This window comes from Crinia signifera, chromosome 4, assembly GCF_055691185.1.
Source record: "Crinia signifera chromosome 4, ASM5569118v1, whole genome shotgun sequence".
In the NCBI taxonomy this organism is placed as follows: Eukaryota; Metazoa; Chordata; class Amphibia; order Anura; family Myobatrachidae; genus Crinia; species Crinia signifera.
In genome coordinates, this window is record NC_139220.1 from 119,223,739 (window position 1) to 119,237,812 (window position 14,074).

Genomic DNA, 14,074 nt, shown 5'->3' on the forward strand with positions numbered 1-14,074 from the left:
GTAAAATAGCGCTGTGCTATCCATTGCCATTTTGTATATATATATATATCTGTCTGTCTGTCTTTCTATCTATCAACAAAATGGATGTATGCATCCTTTTCTACACTCAGGACTTCTGTTATAGTGACAAAATGTTTATTATTTTATTTCTGCTTATTAGCAGCTTCTTATATACTGCAGCATATTCTTTATAGGGAAATATGCAATGATACACAAGGATGTGTGCTACCTATTGTATAATGGTCCAGCCATATTGCAAAGGTTAAAGGTCACACAGGAATGTTGACCAAGGCCAGGATGGCCCACTTTTTGGCTGCCATCTCTGGAAGAGTCATCCAGTTTGGCGAAGCGCAATGCAGATATTACAGGCATTGTACAGCTGATAGGGGGTCCCCTTGTGAGAGACTGCAGGGATTGCCCACTTTTCCAGCGTCCCAGGTGTGGGGGTCACTCAATGGCAGAGGAAGCAGACATTGTTAACTATATAGTACATACACATTAGCCGATATACACGATAACATTTTAATAATATCATTATTGTGCATACACACCCTAGAGAGGGAACAGAGTGTGAGTGAACTGAGAAACTGGAAATAGTCTGAATACAAGATTAAGACAGTAGCCCTCCTGATAATTAGAAGAGCCAGTCCACTTGGAGAGGCCAAGACTAAAGAGAGTAGTTTGGAGGAATCAGTAAATTGTGGAATTTCAATAGAATGTCAGAAGATAAAAAGTGAAGTAGCAAAGCAGAAAAATGTTGAAGACATTTTTGTGTGGCCGAGGTAGGTGAAGTGGAGTCACCGCCGGGTGTCTTGGAAAACATGAACTGTTGGGGTACTTGAGGACCAAGTTTAGGAACCACTGCTCTAATGTACATTAAATAATGCATATTGTTTGGTAGGCTAAGATGAATTAATTCTAACAATATATATGTGGCTAACACATTAACACTATTTCAGTTAAAATATAAACATTTGCTATGTTCTTGATTGTGTTCTTTGTAATGCATGAATTGACTGCCATGTGAGTAATCATGATTGCTTTTCAGGTTCTACTAGGCCTTATATATACAGGCATTGGTGTACTAAACATACCATCAAGATAAAATTATTAAAAAATTTTTAATTCAAATTGTCTTGAACACAAATTGTGTCAATTATGTCATTGAGAAACAGTTATGTTTAAAATACCATTTTTTAAAGAGAACATTTTAGCATACACCAACACACTAGATCCACCCGTGTCTGTCTTTCGCTGGGTTTCATTGTGTTTATGGTGACTCTTATAGTCCTCGTCCCAAAAGACCTTCTTTACAATAACCTGCTCACTGTGTGAATCCAATGTACTGCAATTCACTAGCAGACTAACATTGTACTATTGCATTGTATTGTACTATTGCACAGCTTTGCAAGTGAGGATCCTCGAAAGTAATTCACTTTCAAAATGTATTACTACAGAAAGGTGTGGGGAATTTCCACCCCTGACGCCACATATGAGAGGAATGTGTAAAATATATGTATCAGATGTGTTACATGGGATGGAAGGGTGAAGAATATTTTAGGGGAGGATTTTACTCTGTTGAGCACTGCTATCTAGTATCCTAGTGAACCCATGGTGTAACTCTAGACTGCCATTGTGGCCAGATTCTTCAAACTGAAATATTTATTAACATGTGATTTAGAACTTGGTAAATATACTGTACACTGACATAGCAACTGAAAAACATCCCTAAATATTTTCTTATTTACATATTTTGCCTAAAATTAAATAATGTGTATTTATATGTGTGTTTATATGTCAATGTTATGTTCCTGAATGTCCCAGCTTAGCATAAAAACCTAAAAGTTTAATACAAAATAAGATAAAAAAAGTCCCCTTTTTTTATCCCCTGTAGCTGCTGATGGACCTCCACAAAATGTCACTGTTATTGCCACATCCCCTCACAGTATTAATATCAGCTGGAATCCACCTTTTACAATCACAGGACCAACTTCATATCTAGTCAACATCTCCTCGGTAAGGAACTGCTATTAATTTTATGTATTTTGTGGAATACAATTAGATTAATTTCTTAGCTGGGACTTTGCAGCAATAATTTAAATGTGACAAAACCTGTACATACTTTCCAACTGTTTATATTCTGAATTTGCCATTAGTCAAAATTATAATTGTTTTTAGGGGTTTTAGGGCCCAATTCAGACTAATGCACAGATCTCCGAAAATCACTATTGACCGAAAATCACTATTCAGCAATTTTCAGAGTTCGGCGCCAGTGCATGTGCACAAGCACTTTAGCTGCAGTTTAAGTAGCATTGGGGGGTGTCAATGCAGTGTTTTGTGGAAGTGGTTTGGACCACGCAGGCAGACCTTAAACATGCCTGGATTGAATCTGGCTTTGCAGCTAGGCTGCGCAATAGCGATGTGCCCACAATATTTGCCACCCACAGCCTGCCGCCATTGGTTGCAGTTTTACCAGGATTCTCTGAATCAGGCCATTAATCGATTTAAAAGAATATCCATTATTTGTCTGTAATTGACGCTTTCAAAACACTGTCTAATGGTTTAAGATCACCAAAACGTTTATTCAATATTTCTATTTAAAAAAAGTATTCTCCCATATTCATTTAACAAACTTTCTGAGGCAGGCACAGTACTCCCTCCTTGTCTCATACATGACTCTGCTCAATGGTAAGGTATATTTAACATATTTAAAATGTTATACCAAATGGCATTGTGCACGGACATCTGTATTTGCCTCCACCCACATCATGCTCTGTAGATGTGGGATTATCTGCATCTTTTTTTTATTTTAAATAACAAAGCATTTAGCAAGTCAAGTGTATGGCTGTTCCGCCCAAGTGAATGGAAGGGGCGGCATGTGTCTGTGGAAAAATATGAATACTGCAACTATCACTGTGTTTGTCTAAGTTCTGCTGTCCAGAGGATTTCACCTATGGGCTGCCAGACTGCACTTGCTACACTGATTGGCAATGACTTCCTATTACAAGGCCTACCTGCAAGTCACTCACAGGACAGGCAGTGCCATTGCGAGGTGTTTCCTACCTCTGGGACTTCCAGTCTGTGCTGCAATCAGTCCCATCCTGTCTGATCTTCTGCCCTTGCTTGTTTTCATGGGCTGTAGCCAGGGCCGGTGCAAGCCCCCCGCCCGCCCCAGGCAAAAAAAACCCGCGCCGCCCCGGGGGGGGGGGAGATTGGTGGTCGACACTAATAAGGCAGCATGGGGGGGGGGGTGCGGGCGATACTGCGGCAGATGCCCGCACCCCCCGGAGCGCTGTACCTGCTGTAGCTGCTGCAGCTTACGGGTGCTACGAGTCCAAATCGTCCTCTCCTTTCTCACTGAATCCACCCAGCAGGGAGCCGGCGGCTCGCATGGGGGCAGCGTCTCCATCCTCGATGAAATCCCCCCAGTAGGGAGCGCAGGGGGCAGCGTTGATTCACGCGGGGCGGGATGAGCTGCTTTCTTGTACCTCTCTATGGTACCTTGGCAGCTCAGTACCGCCCTCCAGTGGCCGGTGCCCTAGGCAAATGCCTAGTCCTGCCTAGTGGTGGCGCCGGCCCTGACTGTAGTCCATGCAGTCCACAGACACTCTGGGTTTGTTCAAGTGCAGTCAAGCCACCACTTGTGTACATGCACTGCTCCCGGTGCCTGTCACCTCCATTGTGCAGGTAGTGGGAGCCAGCCAGTAGCAGGGGCTTCCTTCTCCTTATCCTCAGGACAGGCAGCACTACCACACATGTAAAAGCCATCATTATCTTTTTCCATAATATAATATATAGGTATATATTATTGTTTTATGCACTAGTCCCAAATCGGATCCGCTTGACTTCCCCTTGAGGTCTGATGCCCGATTTCATGCTCATTGGACCTGAGCCAGAGGTCGGACCTGCTGCCCGTCTGACCAGCATCCAGAACCTACTAAGTTTTGTATTCAGTTCAAGTATTGCCACAAATATTTGGATTATTGGTTTTACAGTCAGTATCTCTATATGGCAGTTTTCCAAATAGATACACACACAGCAGCAGTCCACTGTTTAAATCTCTGCAATGAGTGGAACTGTTTGTAAGCGCGTGGTCAGCGCGTCTTTCACCTGCGCCTCCGTGCGCTCGGGGTGCTGCTGTGGGTCAGAGCTGGAGTGTCCCTCCGGTTTAAGGGCGGGTGCGGAGCCGACCGAGGATGATCTGGCTGGTTTCTGATCACACCCACTTTGCCCGAGCCTGATGTTGGATGTGCAGTGGCCGGCGTCTCTCTCACTGATGTCGCCACTTGCCGGAGTTCTCCGTTAGTGCTGCAGTTTCCCCTTGTGCTGAGTGGCGTTGAGTTGGATAATATCAATCTCTCCTGTGCACCTGGATTTGACAGTGAATAATGCAGATTTATGTGCCGGATATCGGGATGCCACTTGCTGGGAATCCCGCTAACGAGTTTCGCCCTAGCAGAGGGCTTTTTCAACTCCGCTGACCACGCGCTTACAAACAGTATCACTCATTGCAGAGATTTAAACAGTGGACTGCTGCCGTATGTGTATCTACAGTATTTGGAAAATTGCCATATAGAGATACTGACTGTAAAACCAATAATCCAAATATTTGTGGCAATAATTGAACTGAATAAAAAACTTAGTAGGTTCTGGATGCTGGACCGGGAGCACTTTAAATTTTAAAACGGAACATACAAATTGGCTGTGTTTGGAAAATGACAGTTAGGAGTTGCTTGGGTGGTGTGTTATCACCTTCCACTTTATCTCCATTTTATCACTTCACCAGGTGTAATACATCTGCTCCAATTTGTTTGAGTGCTGGTAATATAAGTCCTCTCATGCCCAGTCATTCATCAGGTGCATTGGCTTAGAGTTTGGAGATTTCTTTAAGGATAGTGTGTTGACAGAAGCTATGCATTTTGGGGTCTCTTGGGTTGTAGTAGTTCGTCGAGGGGTGTGACTTGGGCAAACAAATCTCAGTTGATTTACAATTAGGCATTTTTAGGGATTTTAAGTACTGCTGGCACTGCTGGCACTGACTGTACAATGCCATGTAGCCCTGCCCTCTCGGACTCCACCTCCCTCTTCTCCTCTTCAGCTACAGTAGCAGTACATTCCAGTTGTAATTAAAGCATTGCCCCCCCCCCCCTCCCCTGGAAGAGTAGGGCCCATGATAATTTCCCCCTTTTGATCCCCCCCTCCTCATTCAGTTCTGGTAGTGAGGTATGCTCATTGTCTTAGCACAACTCAAAGAGCGTGGTTGCTTTTTTCAGTAAGCATTTATATTTTGTATAGTGGAAAGTGTGTATGGCGAAAAGCAAGGCAAGGAGGGGAAATGGCATCGCGAATGTTTAATGACTCTCAAATTTATTCCAAGGAAGAAAGTTAAAAGAAACACTGGAGTGTGGGGATATGTGAAAGTAATTTACTTAAAATCATATTGTTGGAATAATTCAGAGCTTGTAATATATACCCAGACTAATTTACTATAGAATATGCATGGCAAACAATAAAGCACATTTGGTTCTCATAGACCTTACTGACAACTATATGACAAGAACTAATGCCACACTCTTAATTAAACCTAATGATTTCTTTATGCATGCTATATTATGTATTATTTGCATCCGTTCATCTACTGAGATATTTCATAAATTATTAATAGATTTGTCAAAATGTCTTTAAAGATACTATATATCATGTGGTATATTTATTCATAGAAAAGAAATCATCATGAACTATGTTCATTATCCACTTGACATACTACAGCCCAGTAATGGCTTGAAACATATTATTTGCCTTGGTAAATTGCATATTGCAGAACGTTGTTGATTTAGTAGATAACTCAATTGCTTAGGCTTTGTCTACTATTTCCTCTAAGCCGTTACCCTATCATTATTATGCCTACTAAAGCAACAATGCAAGCAGAAGGATAACATTAAACATGTATGTGGCGGAGGAGAGTGTTGAGATAAGAAAAGATTCTAATTAAAACTAAACAGTGGGAAATATAGCAGATAAAAGAGCAGACACATGAAATGTGAGAGTTGGTAACAGATAAAATAAAACCTATATTATTTGGTTATTATTTTTAATCAAGATAAGTATTTTAAAATTCAAACAAAAATGTAAGAAATAAATGTTACGGATAAAGAACCTGGTTAGTTATTTAGTAAATTATCTCTAAATGAACATTATTGTAATTTTCATATATGAGACATGAATGTAAAACAATTGTGGGCTTCCTGCTACAGCTCTGTACAAAAGTAGTTTTACCTGTCCTTTCCATTATGTACTAATGACTTGCATTTATTGTATGGCTCTTTCGGATGTTTGAATAATATTACACAAGTGAATCTGATGTCTACATTACATTTAAAATATATAGTAAGTAAAATCAATAAAAAATACAAAGATCTAAATTGAGAAATTCTAATTTTGTTAATAAAAATTTGAGGAAAGTAAAATACTAGTGTTGCCTCAAATAGGTCAAATATTTCTTTATGACACCAAATATAGAATTTTGAAAAATACATTTCAAGAAAAGCATCCATTTGGGATGCATTCGGCATACCGGCGGCCAAGATGCTGGCAGTTGAAATCCCTGAGCCGAAATCCCCCAACTGGTGACCACAACATTGGTGCCAGATCCCAGAGACTGTTAGACCGTGGTGGGGAGTGGGATAATTTTAGCCACTGGGGGAGGAGAGTTGGGTTAGGGGAGGTTGGTTAGGCACTAAAAAATGGTGGTTAGGGTTAGACTGGAAGAGGGGGGAGAGGGTTAGGCATTATCCAGGTTAGGATGTGCGAAGAAGGGGTTAGGCATCTGGTAAGGAGGGTTAGGGTTAGGCTGGTAAGAGGAGAGGGTAAGTATACTTACAGAGCCCTTGTCAAGATTCTGACGGCTGGCATCCCAACCATTAGCCCTCTATATTCCATATATTCAATGTTTAGACTTTTTGGGTGGATTTCTCATCACCAGCTCATGTAGTAAGGAATTTCACAGCCCAACCATGTTTAGAGTAAAGAAGCCCTTACTATATTTATTGTCCATCTGTCCCTTCATACTTCTTGTGCATTGTTAGCAGAAATGGTCCAATAGACAAATCTTTATACATACCTTTGATATATTTCTATTGATTAATTAGGTCAATCCTGAGACATTTTTTCCTTTTCTACCATTTTTGTTGTGTATACCCTTCTATTCTCTTTATCAGTGTTGTTACTCACCTATAAAGTGCTCTGATTTTCCCTATGTCCTTATAATGAAATGACTGACAAAACTGTGAAGCTTAATTACTATATTTGGAAAAACACATGAAAACTATGGACAAATCTATATAATAAAATCAACTGCTGATAAGAAAAATGCTGTCATCACATTGTTATTTAGGGGTTTATTCTAGTTCATTCTTTCTGACAAAATCCTTCTTAGATGGACAAAACCATGTGCACTGCAGGGGGGCAGATGTAACATGTGCAGAGAGAATTAGATTTGGGTGAGTTATTTTGTTTCTGTGCAGGGAAAATACTGACTGCATGATTTTACACTTCAATGTAGATCTCACTTTGAAGAAAAACCCCACCCAAATCTAATTCTCTCTGCACAAGTTACATCTGCCCCACCCGCAGTGCACATGGTTTTGTCCATCTAAGAAGGATTTTGTCAGAAAGAATGGACTAGAATAAACCCCTTAATGAGAGTTGGAGTCATGGTCCCACCAGTGTCAGTGATCTTACTTCGAGACAGTTCTAGCAGAGCACAAATCTACAGTCTTAACACACCTATAACGTCCCTTAATTACTCATCATATACCACCCCATGACAAAAACACAGACACTCCTGAAAGTGACACAATAACAATATCGTAACAGTATCCACATCCAAAAATGTTTAACAGTATAGAATAAAGTTAAAATGCATTTAGAGATGTACAGGCCACATACAGGACTGAAAACAAAACATTCCATAGAGAAGGAAAAACAAGGTTGTCACAAAAAAAGACAAAATAAAAAGGTAATGCAAAGGATAATTTGAATTTAATTAATGGTATTAATGGTCAAAGCTGTACTGTATGAAATAATGGGGACTAAATACTCTTCCAATGGTCATTCTGTATGGAAACACACTTAAAGTGCATAATCAAAACTGCTGGTAGTCATAGTGTATCTGGCTGCAATAAAGGTAAAGTAACTGCAAGAGCACTCTGGGGAGCAATGCACCTTTGAAACCCCAGATTCCATACTCATCCCGCACAGCACACCATTACATAGTTATTAGCACCGAAGTCTCAGGTCAAGAGCTTTGGAGATTTGTTTAGTATTTTTACAGGAAACCATAAATCAGGATTAAAGCTTTGTTTTAACACAAACTATTTTCATTTTTCTATATAATAAGTGGACCTCGGGCAGTTTATTTTGTATCATTAGGGAGATTCAATTAGATTACTTTCAGTTTGTACAAGTTTTCACTAATAAATAAATACAGACAAAAAACAATATGGTTGTATCTGTGATCGAAGGCTGACACCACAAGCCATTGAAATGGAACGTCTGTTTAGTACATCAGAAAGCATATAGAACACTGAATGTAAGTATAAAGCAGCACATCTGTTGGGATGAACAAACCTAATACCTTAGCAGCTGCATTTAATACACACTTTTCCCCCAGAGGGTGAACTACTGTACAGCTACCTAATCTACTTATAAAAATCTACATTGTGTTCAAAAGCAGTTTTATTATTTCTATTGTAGCCTTCAAAAATACACTTGTGAGTCACTTTTTACCAACTATTTACCTAGGGTGAAATGTAATAGGATGAGAGATTCAGAAAGTGAGAGATTTGGTAAGAAATCTCCAGGTTTTTTAAAGCGGCAATCAAACTGGTTTTGCAGTGTAAGTGATTGCCGCTTTAAAAAACTTGAGATTTCTTACCAAATCTCTCACTTTCTGAATCTCTCATCCTATTAAATTTCACCCCATGTGTTTTTTTCCCCCATTGATATGTAGCTGTTAAGGAAATGATGATGATGCTGATGATAATTATGATGATGATGATGATGATGATGATGATGATAATGTTATTCTGTGTTATGAGAATGTATGACTGGCAACCTATTAGGGACATGTTAGATTCAGGCACTATTTATATTAATAATTATATTAAGGAGAAGTAATAATAGGCCGGATGATTGCTGTAGCGGCCCTTTAAATAGATACTAAAAATATGTAAATTAGACTCCACAGCGCAGGCAAACTCAAACACATTAATAAATTATAATTGTTATAAATGATTTTTGCTGGGAGTTATTATGGTAATAACATTAATTTTATATAAAACAAGTCCAGACAGATTAATAAACACACATTTTCTGACAGTCAGAAAATCTCTACTTTTCAATTTTTGCCTAATTTACATCCAAACTGTTTAATCCACATGCTGATTTTCAGAAAAATCGTTACGGTCGGGATACACATGGATTGGGTAATTACTTGCCTATCCATGTGTTTTAGTAAAAAATGCGTCTGTTTTTGACTATTTTCCACCGATGCAGATTTGACTTTAAACGGTGGGAAATCCGTCCGAAATGGGCGCATTGAATAGGTCTGGATTTTTTGTCTAGCCAAAAAATTCAGACAACATTGATTACCCACCCATATGTAGTAATTATAGCAAATTGATACCAAACTAATGTTAGTACAGTACAACAATATGTGCAGATAAATGAGAAGTTCATGAGGCTAAATACTGGTTAGCAACAAGTTAGTACTGTATTAAGTATTAGGAGATATTACCACATGTAAAGGCCATTGCTGGTAGGAATTCCCTGCAGTATTAATGCTCTATGAGGATCAACAGATAATACAGTATGTACGAATTATTCCCTGTTGAATAAAATAGATGCAAATATGCAGTGATGCGGCTCCACACTAGTAAACACATGGGGGGATTAATTTGATTGTGTGTATCTAGTATTTGGCTGGGTGGGCTAAGGGTGCAAGATGGAGTGCCCTTGCTGGGGTTTATAATCACCAGCAACTGAATTTCCCACATGGTCTCAGCCATTACATCTATAAGGCCCCCATACACTGTGCTGATTGCGACCAATCGGGCCGTTAAATCGGACCAAATTGGCAGTCCTGTGCGCATCGTACCTGTGTAGGGTGGTCGAACCTGCTGGGCGTCCGACCACCCGACCTTGGACCTCCCTCCTAGTGGTGAAACGGGTGAGGAGCAGGGATGCACGCGATCCATCACAACAAATTGTGACGGATCGCACACGTCCCTGCCGCCCAGGAAGGTCCCGGCGGCTTGCAGGGTATCGGATGTCCGTACACTGCTGTGGGACATCGCAGCAGTGTATGGGCACCTTAAGTATGTAACTGTCAACATTGTCTTGTTTGTAATGTGTTCCACTGGAGTTTTAAGGCACCACTATCATCAACATGGATGGAAGATTTATTTTCAAATGGAACCCTCGTACAGTAAGAAGGATCACTTTGCTAGTCTGCAGATTTATCACACGCTTGGCAGTAATCTCTGAGCCCACTGGGTTTTGGCAAAATGTCTTATATTATGTGTGCATGTCTGTTTCAATGTGGTAGGTAACATAGTCTGTGAACTCCACTGGGAGATGTGGACGTGAATGATTCGATATTCTCTGGAACTGCTGTGGAATATGTAGAGTTATATAAATACCTGTTAATAAATAAATGATAAAACTATATAGTATTGGAAGGAAATTCTTAATTCATCAAAGGCGAGTGACAACTAGGTTCAGTGGTGCGGAATTAATCTGAGGAGGAAGTACCATGACAATTAGCATCTTAGTGTATAACATACTGTTGATAGAGATAGGAAGATGGATAATAACAAAGATTAATGGGCAGATGATTGGAGAGCTTAACATGACAGTCTATGTATTCATATCTAGATGATTATTCACTTAGTCAATTATATATCTCAAAGTGCACAGGTTCCAGACAGATTCTGTGATGCCTCTCCTTCTGAATACTGATGTCTCACAAATGTGTCTCTTCCAGTTTGCACACGAGTTTCCTTCAGAGGCACAGGAAGGTTGTGTGTTGTATGCTGTTCCGTGACCAGATCTCCGCCCATCCATTATGCTAGCCTTTACCTACACAGCAGCTTGCACTAACCCATTACAAAGACATATGCCCAATATGCCAAAGACCATTTTCAAATACTAGCTACTATAGAGGAAAAAAAAAACTGATCAGAAAAATGAAAATTGTTTAAGTATGTTGATAATTGCATTTTCTTTGTAGGTTAATGGTGAGGACTATAATATGCAGTTTGTAAGGTGGACTAATGAAAGCAAACATATTGAGATCACAGGCCTGAAACCATACACCAACTACTCTATAACAGTCTCTGCCTTCACTGGAGATTCAGTCACAGAGGGGAAGTCAAGCAATGTGGTGATCACTGCTACTCTAGAGGCAGGTATGTGTTGTGGGCTTCTATCTACCTTTCATTAGATATGGATAACCACATCCTTGGTAAGTCCACTGAGTATTCTAATTATTCTTCATCATATAAACTACATATGGGTTTATTCTAGTTCATTCTTTCTGACAAAATCCTTCTTAGATGGACAAAACCATGTGCACTGCAGGGGGGCAGATGTAACATGTGCAGAGAGAATTAGATTTGGGTGAGTTATTTTGTTTCTGTGCAGGGAAAATACTGACTGCATGATTTTACACTTCAATATAGATCTCACTTTGAAGTAAAACCCCACCCAAATCTAATTCTCTCTGCACAAGTAACATCTGCCCCACCCGCAGTGCACATGGTTTTGTCCATCTAAGAAGGATTTTGTCAGAAAGAATGGACTAGAATAACCCCCATATAGAGAGATGTTCTGCCATGTTTGTACTTAAACTGGTCCTAGTCTGCTGGCCAGCATATTGTTCTTCTAAACCATATTTTTCTAAACTCCCCCCGCCCATCCATATCGCGTTTATCTAGAATTTACTAGAATACACGTTGTGTGAGTATATTTTTATTATAGGAAACAATGAAAATCCTTTTCAAATGGACAAAACCATGTTCACTGCATGTTGTTTTTTTTTTTTGGGGGGGGGGGGGGCAGAGAGAATTAGATTTGGGTGGGGTTTTACTTCAAAGTGAGTTCTACATTGCAGTGTACAAATAAAGCAGCCAGTATTTTCCCTGCACAGAAACAAGATAACTCACCCAAATCTAAATCTCTCTGCACAGGTTACATCTGCCCCCCCCCCCCCCCCCTGCAGTGCACATGGTTCTGTCCATTTGAGTAGGAATTTGCCTTTGCGAGTGAACCAGAATAAGGGCCTTTATCTTTTAGTATATCCTGGTGTCATAAAATACTAGAAATGACTGCTACACCTCTATTGTAAGGACTACTATAAAGCTGTGTACACACGGGGGAGATATGAAGCTCAGCAATATTGCTCAGTGTCTCCTTTTCATGAAAAGAAACCTCTGCCGGCGGTGCCGCAGAGGTAATCAGCTGGTTGCAGGAGCAAGCTCCTGCGAACAGCGATTAGAATGGGGCTGAAAACGGGAGCGCTCACCGGGACACACTCCCATCACACTCCCATCACTGGCAATATGGTCGCCAGCGACCATATTCCCAGCGATATCAGCCCCTATCGCAACCGTGTGTACACAGCTTAAGAGATAACAAGAAGAGAAGTTACTTTGGAATTGTAGGCCCTTAGCATAAATGTCCTATATTTCATGATAGTAGGTCCATTATGCCAGCATTGTTTTCATCGTTTATAGAACTTGACATTCCAGTGACTATATTTGACTGTCAATTTATTTTAATATTGGCACTAATATTTTGTTTTAGTGCCAAATGATCCACCTAAAAACATAACAATTCAAAAGATTCCAAATGAGGTGACCAAAGTGCAGATGACCTTCATCCCTCCAGCTGAACCCAACGGAAACATCCAAGTGTTCCAAGCTCTCGTTTTCAAAGAAGATGATCCCACAAAGTCTCAAATCCGTAATCTAAGTATTATTAGAAAAAATGATGAGTCTATAACAGCAATGATAGAAGGACTTAAAGGTGGATACACGTACAATGTCAGCGTAAGTGTCAAATGATCATTTTACATTCACACATGTAATAACGTTCCAAACTTATTTTATCTGATTTACATATAATAGGAATTGAAAGAGTTCATCCTAAGTCATGATTTAATTCATAGTAAAAAAACTGTGATAAACCCAATGTTGACCTTTTGAATGTCGACCTCGACACTGGCGACCTACTGCTTGAGTCGACCTATTGACCTGTCGACCTAAACCCATGTTGACCTTGTCCCATGTCAACCTAGAACCATGTTGACCTTTCCCCATGTCGAACTAACCCTTGACACTGCCGACCTAACGCTTGAGTCGACCTATTGACCTGCCGACCTAAACCCATGTCGACCTTTCCCCATGTCGACCTAACAATATCGACCTAATGACTGTCGACCAACTTGCAGTAGACCAAATGATCCCAACCCCTTCAGCCTAGTGCTGATGTGCTATGTCTCACTGCCCAGCCGTCTCCACTGGACATGCGTAAAATCTCACAAATTTCCTGTGCAGTCCAGAACTAGTAAATGCTGCAGCCAGGTACAGGGTTGTATGCATTGCTGCTTACCGTTCATACATTTCCACCTCTTTTGGTGTGCTATCCTGTAGATTCCAGTGCCGATAATGATAGGCATAGCACCCCTGTCACTTGCTACACTGCTCCATGGAGGAGAATCGGTATCAGCAAAGATAATGGTGCTGATACAGCTACCCCCACACACACACACACACACACACACAGACACAATGATGTACTATACAAATACCCCATTGTTTACTGATAAAGCTGTCAAGATGATTTTGCTCCAAGTAAATTATATTGTGCTCTATACAGCATTTTGCTCTGTTTTTATTTTAAATAATATCCTTATTAAACCAATTAAATAATTGCTACCAATGCAGATAACTTATACATCCAAGTTACTGATTCAGATATGTGAATGAATGAAATCAAAATTGGTACTTATATG

The 14,074-nt window shown here is 40.1% G+C and overlaps 1 protein-coding gene across 1 annotated transcript in view; it reads left to right on the forward strand.

Moving 5' to 3' along the window:
- The window catches only part of PTPRQ (protein tyrosine phosphatase receptor type Q), a 300,600-nt gene that overhangs the window by 222,569 nt on the left and 63,957 nt on the right, over positions 1–14,074 (forward strand). Inside the window, exons 46-48 of the mRNA XM_083182313.1 lie at positions 1,895–2,016; positions 11,291–11,468; positions 12,865–13,109. Coding sequence (XP_083038439.1) covers positions 1,895–2,016; positions 11,291–11,468; positions 12,865–13,109 — 545 coding nt within the window. The remainder of the gene's footprint in view (positions 1–1,894; positions 2,017–11,290; positions 11,469–12,864; positions 13,110–14,074) is intronic.